Below are 12,338 nucleotides of genomic sequence, written 5' to 3'. Positions count from 1 at the left end.
GGGTGCAAAAACGAGTCAATGGAGGACTGGATGTGACTCACGCCCCTGCCCCTGTGGCACACCCTTTCTGACTCTTTCCGCCCCAGTGCCCTTGTCCTGGTGGACACCCTGCTTGGGGAGGCCCCCTTCACGATGGCTTGGGCCTGGTCACCCACTGTGGGCGCTGAGGAGGCCCCACACATCCCTGCCCACCGTGTGCCCGGGATGTAACGGAGGCTTCACCCTCTCCTGCCCCCTCTCCTCACGCTGCCCAGACAACCCTACCAGCTCTCCTCCGTCAGACACACAGGTGAGGGGCAGACCCCGGTCCCCACCGTCACACTCCCAGATGCCAGGGAACGCACATCAGGATCTCCTGAGCAGTCTCGGCAAGCCTCACCTGCTTCTGGCCACCTAGCAGCAGGGATCCAGACCTGAGAGCAGAGCTGCCCGAGGTCCCTGGCCACACTGTGCAAAACACCCACACACCCCACCCAACGATGACTCCAGAATGGTGAGAAAGTTCCCTCAGACCTCAGCCATCTGTGGAGGGGATACTGGATACCGCCCCAGCTTCAGGCAGGGCTCCCTCTGCAGAAGGCTTCCCAGTAACCCATCGGGAGCGAAGCAGGCGGCATCGATCAGGACACTGACACACCATCACCTGGGCTTTTACTGCTGATTCTGTCATTTATATTCGAGGTGACAGCTGACGAAGGGGCAGGGAGTCAGGTCCATAAATACATGCTTCAGGGCGAAGGTGCGCCCTGCCTCCCCCCCTCCTGCTATTGCTGCACCAGAGACGGCTGTGTAGAACCGAGCATCACGCCTGACCAGGTGTGCCAGGGAGGCAGGCCCTCCCATTGAGAAGCCTCATCACGCTGGTTTGCACAGGGGCCAACGACTACAAAATACACCTCACTCCAGCCAAAGTAAGTTTCAAACCATCCTTTTCTCTGAAAAGCGGCATCTCCCACACACCATCCTTTCGGTTTGGCAGCCCTGGTAAAGGAGCTGGTTTTCTGCGATTCTGAACCAGAGATAAGCAAGAAAAAGCTTCCAGTGGGAAAGCATTTAACCAGAAGAGGCCAGATCCAGGGAAAGCTTTTCTTTTAGGATTTCCCAATCTTGGCTGCGCATCAGAATTAGTGGAGGAGCTTTAAGGGAATCTTGATGTTCGGATCATGCCCCAGACCAATCAGGCCAGACCCTCTGGAGGCAGAACCAGGCATCAGCATTTCTGTCGGCTTTCTGGGTAATTTCAATCCACCGGTTCAGATACTATTTGGCATTTTAAAATCTCTTCATAGTGAATGTGACCCACACCTGCATTATTACAGCTATGCGTCTATCCACCTTCCAATTCTCTACATTGGAAATTATCCCCAGTTTGCCACTTTCCCATCTGGAAGGCAAACTCTTTTCTGGTTAACCAGGTTGTGGATTAAGCAACAAATGGAAAGAAGCATCAAATTCTTCTCTTTGTTGCTGCTGAGTTGAATGAGAAAGGGCACATTCTTCCACTCCTCAGCCAGCTTCCTGTCAGAGACTTGATTGGTGGGTCCTGGACACTTTGATCTCTCTCAGATGGGAAGAAAGCCCGAGTAGAGAACCCTCATGACTCATCATGTTCATTAGGCCAAACTGACAGCCAGTGAGCATCACGAAATTCAACTCTAAGGCCCTTCTCAATGTGAAGCACCTGCGCAGTTTCTAAACCAGGTTCCAGCCAGTTGCCAGAGGACCACCAGCCCTTCAGTCACACGACGCAGGGTCCCTGAGCTAGGAGGAGGCTCCATGTGTGACTGCCTCCTCAGCCAACAGCAGCGCTTTATGTCTCACGTTTACGCCCAACAGAGAAAGAGAACAGGTCCTCGCCCCAGGGACCAGAGAAAGCAAAGGCAGAGGCGTAAACGGCTAAGTAAAGTTCCTTTTTTTGCTTTGAAAAATCAATCTAAAAAGTTAACCTATTTGGATACCAAATTCTATCTAAAGTAAAATCTCAACTATCTCCCTTTAAAAAAAAAATTAGAACCATAGAAATGTTAAGAAGGAAATACGCCAAAACAGCAACAAGGGTTCCTCCTTGTGCTGAGATGACAATGAGTGATTCTCACCTCCAGCCTATTTTTTCCTACTTCACTCTACTTTTTAGAATGAGCATTATTACCTTTAAGATCAGAAAGCAAACATAACAAAGTTCCAAAAATTAATCAACTATTTAGAAGCTAAATCTAATAATCATTCATACACTCTAAAATTCGACCTTCTCCAATAACCTTCTCTGCTAATTCCAGCATTAGGATTCCACCCATAAAGTGTCTGTACCTCCATCCAAATATTTCAAGGGAAGATTTACTGATTTTCACACTAGATAATGGTGAACTGTTCCAGTTTCAGAAACTCATCAAAAAGAGGATTTAGTCTACTAAATGTTCACATCTCTGAGGTAAAAACGTATACTGAATACCAGATATTTCTGGAGAAAAACCAGTGCTTGTGTATCTCCCGTTACAGAAATCGATTTACGAGTGTCCCTCAGGCTCCATCTGATGTCACTGATCTCAGGTGTTTTCAGCCCAGGCCCCTTCCCTGTGGGCATGGGGGTCCCAGACCTGGCAGCCTTCAAGCACAAGACAGGTCTCCTCAAGGGTCCTGACCCTGGGGGCCTTCTTTGTGTTCACTGAGTCTGGGTCGCTTTGGCTCCGGAGGACTGCCCTGAGGGTCTCCAGGCATCTCTGAAACATTAACACACACAGGTTGGCAAGTAAGTGAAGACTTCTTTAAGAGCAGATGTTTACAAAACAACTTTTGTGCCCAGACAAGGCAGTGAACTGCCCAGCGAGGTCGTATATGGAAATAAGGGGAAGGATCTATACCAGTGGTTCTCAACCAGGGGCCATTCTGCCTCCCAAGGGATAGTGGGCAATGTCTTTTGTTTTTTTGTTTTGTTTTGTTTTGAGGAAGATTAGCCCTGAGCTAACTGCTGCCAATCCTCCTCGTTTTGCTGAGGAAGACTGGCCCTGAGCTAACATCCACACCCATCTTCCTTTACTTTATATGTGGGATGCCTACCACAGCATGGCTTGCCAAGCGGTGCCATGTCCACACCCAGGATCTGAACCAGCGAACCCCAGGCCGCCAAAGCGGAATGTATGTACTTAACCGCTTCACCAGCAGGCCGGCCCATGGGCAATGTCTAGTGACTTTTTTTTTTTTAAAGATTGGCATCTGAGCTAACATCTGTTGCCCATCTTCTTCTGTTTTTTCTTCTTCTTCTTCTTCTTCTCCCCAAAGCCCCCCGGTATATGGTTGTACATTCTAGTTGTAAGTGCCTCTGGTTGTGCTATTGAGTGACATTTTAGAATGTCAAGAGTGGGGAGGTACCAGCACCCAGATCCTACAATCACAGGACAGCTCCCACAACAAAGAATTTTCCAGCCCAGATTGTCAGCAGTGCTGAGGCTGAGAATTCTGACTATAGCATCTCCTGGACGCACCATCGACCTCACAGTGAGGGCTTCCACCGGAAGGTCATCTCCCCACTGAGAACAGTAGGCACGCAGTGAGTTTAAATGACGGGTCTAGTAAGATGCATCCTTGCTCCTTCAGAACTCACTTAAAATTAGGTGGTGTGAATTTCCAAAGGAACAAAAGAGAAGATATTCCCTCTTTAATTACATTAAACCAATAACAGCATAACTTACCTGATTGAACTTCTTCTGTGGCAGAGGTGGAAATTATACTGTTTGGTACAGAATTCAGTGGAGTGTCTGTCTTTAAGGGTATTAAGTTTATTCTCCTTGATTAAAAAAAGAAGAAGAAAATGGGTACATGGCTCAATAGTGTCATAGGAATTGTTCATGTATACCAATTTCAAAACTAACCAAAGGAAATAGTTAAAATTTTCAGCTGATCATATCATGCAAGGCATTAAATATAATGTTGATGTGCCCACTTATGTAGTAACTAAGGATTATGTTCATGTACTACTTAAACTATCACATTTATAGTAGTCAACTTAGACCTTAACCAGTCATCCAAGAGTTTCAAAGCCCGTGTTTTGTTAATTACCAGTGGTATGCTGAACACCTGGCTGGATGCTGCATAGAAAAGGTCCTCAGACATTGTTTCTACTATGGACAGCTCCAAAACATAGATAATTCTTTTTTAAAATCACAGTCAACTTTCAACAACTATTATTTTTTTAAAAAAACGATTACAAATGCAAGGAGCTTGCAAGAAATTAAGAGGGGAAAAACTTGAATGCCAAGAATATTTCAAAGAAGAGCTTCACACTTGCTTCCCCCACCTAAAAACAAATAGGAAAATTAAAAAAAAAAAAAAAAAAAAACCTTTGCTAGCCTGCGGAAAGAAATCAGAGACTCAAAAAGAGCCAAACACTACACCCAAGCCATGCTATGGATCTGCCGATGAAGTCAAGTGAACGCAGCAGAGAACGTGAGAGACGACAGTGCCTCTATCATCTTCCATCACCCCCACCCCAGGCCGCCTCCCAGTGTAGATTATCGGGAAGGTTAGAGGTGGAAGGACTCTGGAGAAGGCCTCATACAGAGTCGGAGGGGATAACTTCTCTCTCAGTTCCAAGGGAAAGGAAGCTGGAGGTTACTGCTGGGTGACAGGGGACTGTGTTAAGCAGTCCCGTCTGCAGCACCAGCAGGAACTCGGCCGTGTTAATGAGCAGACCGACGTGAACATGGAAGCACACAACTGGGGCATCACCTGGAGACTCTTGTTATCAGACCAGCCATACCACCACGAGCCAGTCTGCTGGACGGGACAAAACTTGCCTCAAGCAGACCCTCCTTGGATTCCTACCTATTGTGAAGTGCTCATTACTCTTCCAGGCGAGAGAACACAGATAAAGACTGGGGACAAGCTTCCTGCCTTAAGGGCCTTTTAATCTAACAGGGGAAACAGAGGTATAAACCCAACACCAGCTACTGAATGCGATGTGTTTGTGACAGAGAAAAGGGCTGAAGGGACAGCCAAATGGGTCTTTCAGGAGGACTCCAGTGTCACCCAGGGGAACAGAGGTCCAGGGCTTCCCGGAGTCAGGGAAAGGCACAGAGGCTCCAGGGTGGAGTATGTCTAGGAACCCGACTTTCAGAGTCGGGCTGGAGATTAAGGCACACAGAGTGAAGGAGAGTGAGCGGCCACAGTCCTGGGTGGCAGGCTGCAACCAGTCCATCCACGTGCCGTGGACACGAGTCTGGACCTTATCCGACAGGTAGGAGACGGGGACCCACAGAGGTCTCCAAGCAGGGCAGTGGCCCTCTCAGATTTGACGTTAAGAACTCTCTCTGGTGGCAGTACGAGTACCTGCTGGGTGGAATTTCACCTACGAAAGGTTGGGGGCACTCAGTCCGCATTTTGTGTTCAATTGCAATAACAATTTCCTCTTCCATCAGAAGTCTTACCGGGGTGTGGTCTTGCTCCAGGCCTGCAGTGTGTTCAGAGTGACCCTCCGGGATGGGTGGGCTTTCACATTCTGACTGCTGGGCTGCAGGGTCTTCTCCTCTGAAGATCCTGGCAAGGAGCTTCTGGCACCGGGAGCAGTCCCAGGGGTGTCCTTGGCCGCTGTTGAGGCTGGAGACTGTTTCACCTGAGGGGGGGGTGTACCCGGACTGCTGGGGTCTTGGGTTCTGCTGGTGGGGGTTCCCTCTGCCAGCCTGGGTCCTGGCAAAGACCCCTGGGGTGTCTGGCTCTTAGTTTTCTTTGCTGTATCAGGAGTTCTCACGCTCAAAACTGGCTTCTCTTTCAAAGGTATTCCAAGTTCATCCTTCTCAAATGTCACGAATGAACAATAACCATCCGTGGAAGAAATGGCCAGGAAGGCCCCATCGCTGGACCTTTGTTCCCAAAATAGGAGAAAAAGTTAGAAACCTTACCAAAATCTACAGGCCACTCCTAACACTCTCATTACTAGTTAGAAAATGGAAATTCAAGCAAAATCACAAGCTTTGTTTGAAGGCAACAGTCAGGGAAAAAATTGTGACTCAGAAAGGTTTGTGCGAGCTCCTCACTCACTCTTTCCTTCCCCAGCCCACCTTCATCTTCGAAGGCACCGCAACATCTCTGCACTGTCGTCAAAGTCACCTGAATTAAGGTGAGATGATCTTTTTTTCGCCAAGGTAAAAAGAAAATTAAGAGAAAAAGAGCAAGAACTAGATGGGGTGGGGGGGGGCCAGGCCTCGGCTGGAGCTCGAGCTGAGCCCAGCAGGCTGTGGAGTCTGAATGGGACCCGGGGCGCTGAGGACCTCATGCAGAAAGGCGAGTGCAAGGCAAGCCTCAGGATAGGCACGGTTCTGGGGCCCCTCCCTTTGTGGGCAGCAGGGGCTTCAGGTGTGGGCTTCCTCGTGGAGGGCCTGGCAAGATCCCAAATGACCAGGGAGCCCATGGGGCTGCCCTCAGTGTACGAGAATTAGACAAACCCCACAGGGCACAGTGCGCAGCATCAGCACCCACTGCCATTACAACAGGAAGCAGTGTCACGGCAAATTAGAAGTGGTTTTCCTCCTCATGTTGATTCCCTTAAAAAAATTGGTAAGTAAGGGCCAAAAAAGCCACCTGTAGTGATGACAGGCTCCCTGACCCAAGCGTCTCCTCCAGGGTAATGTGCATGGTAGCTCCCCCATCCCCCTTCCTCTGCCCCAGCCACTCACCAGGAAAGGTCACTCAGGGTGTGGTAATGTATATTAGACACATAACCAAAAGGGAACAGCTGCTGGGTGTCGTACAGGAGCACAGAGTCTTCGGATGCCACAGCAAACACCAAGCGGTAGGGCAGGCTCACCAGCTCCACACCTGCCTCCTGTGGGGGTCCGTCTGCATCTGGGGAACGGGGACAAAGAAAGGGAAGTGAAACAAGCGAAAACAGAGTTCCCAAAGGAAACAAATAAAAAATTCCCCCCAGAAGCCCTCTTCCATGGGACATCAATGACATAATTTTACTAAAGACTAGTTTGCTATCTGCTTTACAAAAGAATTCAGTTCTATTATTTTATATGTGAATAAAGGAGAACCATGCATGAGCCAATGAGGACACAGTGTCATGATCCAAGAATCACAGGCACCTGAGGTCCCAAAAGAAGAGAAAAGAAAAGATGTGGGAAAGAGGCGAGTCAACCTGAGGGGTCACTTTCTGATAAGGAAAAATAAGAGTCTCATGGAAACATTTTATCAAGAAGCATTTTAACGCTCTTTCAAGTTAACTAAGGGGCCAGCCTGGCGGTGCAGTGGTTAAGTTTGCGTGCTCCGCTTCAGCGGGCCAGGGTTCACAGGTTCAGATCCCAGGTACAGACCTAGCACCACCTGTCAAGCCATGCCGTGGTGGTGTCCCACATAAAATAGAGGAAGACTGGCACAGATGTTAGCTCAGGGCCAAACTTCCTTACACACACAAAAACACTATATAGTCACAGTATCTTCACTCACATAAAGGATTAAAACGTTAAAACAGCTTCTGCTTCAAGCCATGGAGTAACAGGTCTCAATTTACCCTCCCACCTGAAACTACTAAAATACCAGGCAAAACACATGAAACAACATTTTTTAAGACACTGACAATCAGGCAATGAAGGAAAGTGATCCCTGAGAGATGGGAAACAAACAAGGCGAATCCCACAGTTGCCTCCGCTCACTGCCTGGGGTTTCCAGGCCCAGCAAAGGTGGAGGGAGCCAGGCAGTGCCCAGCAGCCACCCTGAGCTGAGAAGATGGAGCTGGGAGTCCAGGCAGGCCAGGGCAGTGGGGCTCACAGGGTGGAGGAGCAGGGGCGGGAGAGCCACAGAGCCCTGTGGGGCCCTCGGAGTCTTCTGCTGGGCTCTGGTCAGCACGAGCGTATGAGGAAATGACCCAAGGCCAGAGCAAGGACTACAGGAAAGAAAGAGCAGTCCCTGAAGCTCATGCATGGCCAGAAACAGTGTATGTCCCCACCAGCCAGGGTGGAAACCTCCCTGTTTCATGGGGTATCGATTAGAATCCCCAGAGGGCTCTGCCTCAGTCGTGGGGAAATCAGCCCCGATAAATGCTGCTGTGATTGCACCTAACAAAGTCCAACAGCAAGACCCATCGGAAGCAAACGTTTCCAGGGCCAGCCCGGTGGCGCAGTGGCTAGGTTCGCATGTTCCACTTCAGTAGCCTGGGATTCACTGGTTCAGATGCTGGGTGCGGACATGGCACTGCTTGGCAAGCCATGCTGTGGCAGGCGTCCCACATATAAAGTAGAGGAAGATGGGCATGGATGTTAGCTCAGGACCAGTCTTCCTCAGCAAAAAGAGGACTGGCAGTAGTTAGCTCAGGGCTAATTTTCCTCAAAGAAAAAAAAAAAGAAGCAAACGTTTCCAAAAAGCTTCACTGCATCCCAGAACAAAGCGCAAGAATATCTGTAAGAATAAAATATATCCAGCATCCACTAAGTAAAATTCACACTGTCTGACACCTAATAAAAAATTACCAGGCATGCAGAGGAGCAGGAAAATATGACCCACAGTGAGGAGAAAAAGAATCAAAACCAACCCTTTGTACACAAAGACATTAAAAGAGTTAGTACATGGGGCCGGCCCCGTGGCCGAGTGGTTAAGTTCTCGCGCTCCACTTCAGCGACCCAGGGTTTCGCTGGTTTGGATCCTGGGCGCAGACCTAGCACTGCTCATCAGGCCATGCTGAGGCAGCGTCCCATATAGCACAACCAGAGGCACTCACAACTAGAATATACAACTATGTACTGGGAGAGTTGGGGAGAAAAAGGAGAAATAAAATCTTTAAAAAAAACTATTCCACATGCTCCAGCAGCAAGAGGAAAGATGGAGCATGTTAAATAGAGACATGGAATATGTAAGAAGGACCCAAACTGAACTTCTAGAGATGAAAACTACAACGTCACAGATGGAAAATACACTGATGGCACCAAGGGCAGATTACACAAAGTAAACAGCATCAGTAAGATGGGAGGTACTTTCAAATGGCCTAAACATGTGTAGTTGGAGCCCCCGAAGAGGAGAGAGAGGGGGTGACAGAAAAAATGTTTGAAGAAATAATGGCTGAAATCTCCCAATTTGATGACTATAAGCTCATATATCTAAAAAGTTCAATGAACCCCAAACACAAGAAACATGAAGAAAATTACCTCAAGGCACATCATAATCAGACTGCTTAAAGTCACTGATAAAGGGAAAAATACTAAAAGCAGCCAGTGGAGAAAAAAAATTAAAAAACAAAAATCCAATTCATACGTTATTTTATGGCAAAAGAAATCGATAATGAATGACATTCAACCTGGTTTGGTAGAAAAACAATACTAGTACTTTTATTCCTGTAAAGTTGCTTTAAGCAAAGACAGTTTATTCCAGACAACGCAAAAAAACTGAAACACAGTTTGGAGACGTCAGCCTTTGTTCCAGCTCTTAAGAGTAACTAAAATGAACCAAACCCACATACTCACCTTCCCCACAAGTCAAAATCCAAATCACCACCCGACCTGGTGACCTGCCCCAGAGAGAAAACATAGCACAGCCCCTGTGCTTCCAACGTACCTGGTTCCACCCCCGGCCTCAACTCAAAGTAGACGGGACAGCAGCGAACAGCAAGCGTCGCTTTTCCAGGACACGGAAGATGAGCAACAGGCCTGAAAGATTGACCATGGTTTTAGGAAGAGGCACTGTTACTCAACGAAAGGAAAAAGAAAGGGGAGACATTTCAAACACGTCTTCAAGTGCATACCTTTTAAGATTTTTCCTGGAGAAAACATAAGTGGTATTCGTTACATTTTCACCAGACTCCACGCACCCAGCTGGGACGGCAGAGGAAGGAAGGAGGAAGAGGAAGGGAAGACTGTTTCATTACACAGTTCACCAGCAAAAACCCAAGAGCAATCAAGTATTTGTAAAATATTTTCCCCGATAGATGTATTCCCTGGACAATGTTTTTGTGACGGAGGACAAATGCAAACATCCCGTCATAGTCTGGGCTCAGCCCTTACACCACTTCCACCCGTGTGTCATCTCATCTGAGGGGCTCGGCCGCCCCAGAGCCGCTTCCAGGCCTGGGCAGCAAGAACACAGAGCGGGGAGCCCTTGCTCCAGAAGCCCTCTGAGAGTCCAGCCAGCTGCTGCTGCTGAAGCCCTGTGAGGAGCTGCCGCGGCTCTCTCCCTGGATTCCGACCTCGGCTGCCACTCAAAGGCTGAGACTCGGGCCTCTTCCCATCTGCCTGATGGAGCCAGGAGGCTGCAGGAGACCTAGCCCTCTGCTGAAATCTCCAGCCAACTGCAGAAGCGGACTTTGCTCTGGGGAGTGGCCCACATCTGACAGCTAGTCTACACTCACCCTGGGATGTACTTAAAGCAGGTCAGACCTCGTCCGAGAACGACTGTCAAACACAGCTGCTCTTGGAAACGTCTCCCTGCTTTATGTTAATATGTCTTCAGACACATACGCACATATATAATCTTACATGTGAGCACTTCATATCGACTGGGGAGGGCAGTCGACAGTATCAGTAGTCTTTCTTTTCTCTCCCCATCTCACCCCATCCTTCCATCCCCAAGTAATCCATTTGAACAAACCATGACGTCATTTCTGCATTTCCTCCCTGCTCACATAATCACTCAATGTGTTAAGACTCAATCGCACGTACACTCATATGGTGAGGTGTTTTTAGTCTGTTTTACAAAATGGGGTATTATTTACACTTTTCCTTATTTTGCTTTTCTCAGTTACTCATGAAAGTTAACTTGCACAGCACTAACATTCTTTTTTAGTAGCCGCCTAATATTCACTGGTATGAAAATACCATTTCATTCACCCAACCTCCGTTAATGACTATTGTTTTGTTTTTGTCTTTTTACAACTACAAACAATGCTTGCAATAAACACCCTTACACGTATACTCTTACATACTATGTTTTCATTTCTTAAGGAACTGAGTCTCAGATGAGGAACAGATTGGCTGAAGGGTACGTGCATTTAATGGTTAGCAGACTGCTTTCCAAAAAGGCTCTCACAATTCTTATTCCCATAGCAACACCCACATTCCACATGCTCATCGGCAATAGATATTTTCAATTTTTTCCAGTCTGAAAAGAACAAAGAGATACCTAATTGTGCGTCACTTTAATTCGTATTTCCCTATTATTGAGTTTCTCAACCTTTCTCCATGTGTGCTGAACACGGAGATTTGTTCTTCTGTGAACTGCCCTTTTGTGCTCTTCACTCATTTTATTTCTTCTGGGTTTTTCTTTTCTTCTATTTTTTGTTCTTCTTGTCAATTTGGAAGAGTCATTGTATATGATATACATTAGTTTTCTGTCTCCTGTATCCTAAACATTATTTTCGAGTTCCATCATTTGTCTACTGATTTTACTTTCTGTATTTTTGCTATACAAAAGTTCTACAGCCAATTATAGTCAGATAGGGCTATCATTTAAGAGCTTCTGGGTCCCCATTCCTAGAATGTCCTCCTAGATTTTCTTGCAAGAGATTTACATTTTTACTTTTTATATTTAAGTACTGAATTCACCTGGGATTTATTTTTTATACATAAGTTAGGGGTCCAATTTAATTTTCTTCCACACAGCTGGACATCCCAGCACCATTCACTCAATAATCTATTTTTCCCACAGAAATACCACCCAGGTCATATACTAAATTCCCTTCTATCCCAGCATCTATTTCTGGATTCTCTGTTCTGGTCCACTAATCTATATGTTTATTCGTATACCAATACCATGTTGATTTGATTACAGTAGCACTCCAGTATCTTCTGACATCTAATCAGGCAAATGCCTGCTCAAGTATCACTCTTATTTTTCATACTTTTTTTGACTATTCTTCAGCATTTATTCTCCTAAACAAAGCTGAGACATCATCAAGTTAAAAAAAAAAAAACCACCTCTAGTGAGATTCTAATTGGAAATCAATTAGTATGTTAATTTTTAGAACATAAAATATCTTTCCATTTGTTCAGAACTTGTTTTATAACCTTCAATATGACCTTCTAGTCTTCTTCATAAAGGCTTTGTGCCTTTCTTATTAAATTTTTTCCCATGTAGTCCCATGTTTTATGGGTTTTGCACTATAATGAATGGAATCATTTTCTTTTTTACGTTTCTAAGTACTTATTATAGTGTAGAAGATAAAGGTTTTTATGTATTTCACAATATCCAGCCACCTATTACTTTTTTTTATTCTGATAGTACTTTTTAAATCTCTTGGATTTTTCTAGAAACATAATCCTATCACAAAGTTTGCTCTCTTCTTTTCCAATCTTTGTAACTTCGTTTTCTCATTTTCCTGCACTTGTTAACCCCACAAAGAATAATAATGGTGATAGCAGGCACCC

At 46.4% G+C, this 12,338-nt stretch overlaps 1 protein-coding gene across 2 annotated transcripts in view; it reads right to left on the bottom strand.

Moving 5' to 3' along the window:
• Positions 1 to 634: 634 nt before the first annotated feature.
• CHAF1B (chromatin assembly factor 1 subunit B) overlaps positions 635 to 12,338 on the bottom strand; it is a 22,128-nt gene continuing 10,424 nt past the window's right edge. For both annotated transcript variants that reach the window (XM_008519333.2, XM_008519334.2), the window contains exons 9-14: positions 9,722 to 9,791; positions 9,535 to 9,626; positions 6,666 to 6,834; positions 5,421 to 5,852; positions 3,687 to 3,781; positions 635 to 2,717 (exon numbers count right to left, since the gene is read on the bottom strand). In XM_008519333.2, coding sequence (XP_008517555.2) covers positions 2,626 to 2,717; positions 3,687 to 3,781; positions 5,421 to 5,852; positions 6,666 to 6,834; positions 9,535 to 9,626; positions 9,722 to 9,791 — 950 coding nt within the window. In that variant the 3' untranslated portion in view covers positions 635 to 2,625. The remainder of the gene's footprint in view (positions 2,718 to 3,686; positions 3,782 to 5,420; positions 5,853 to 6,665; positions 6,835 to 9,534; positions 9,627 to 9,721; positions 9,792 to 12,338) is intronic.

This window comes from Equus przewalskii, chromosome 27 (genome assembly GCF_037783145.1).
Source record: "Equus przewalskii isolate Varuska chromosome 27, EquPr2, whole genome shotgun sequence".
Lineage (NCBI taxonomy): Eukaryota > Metazoa > Chordata > Mammalia > Perissodactyla > Equidae > Equus > Equus przewalskii.
This window is presented reverse-complemented; position numbering and strand designations above follow the sequence as displayed.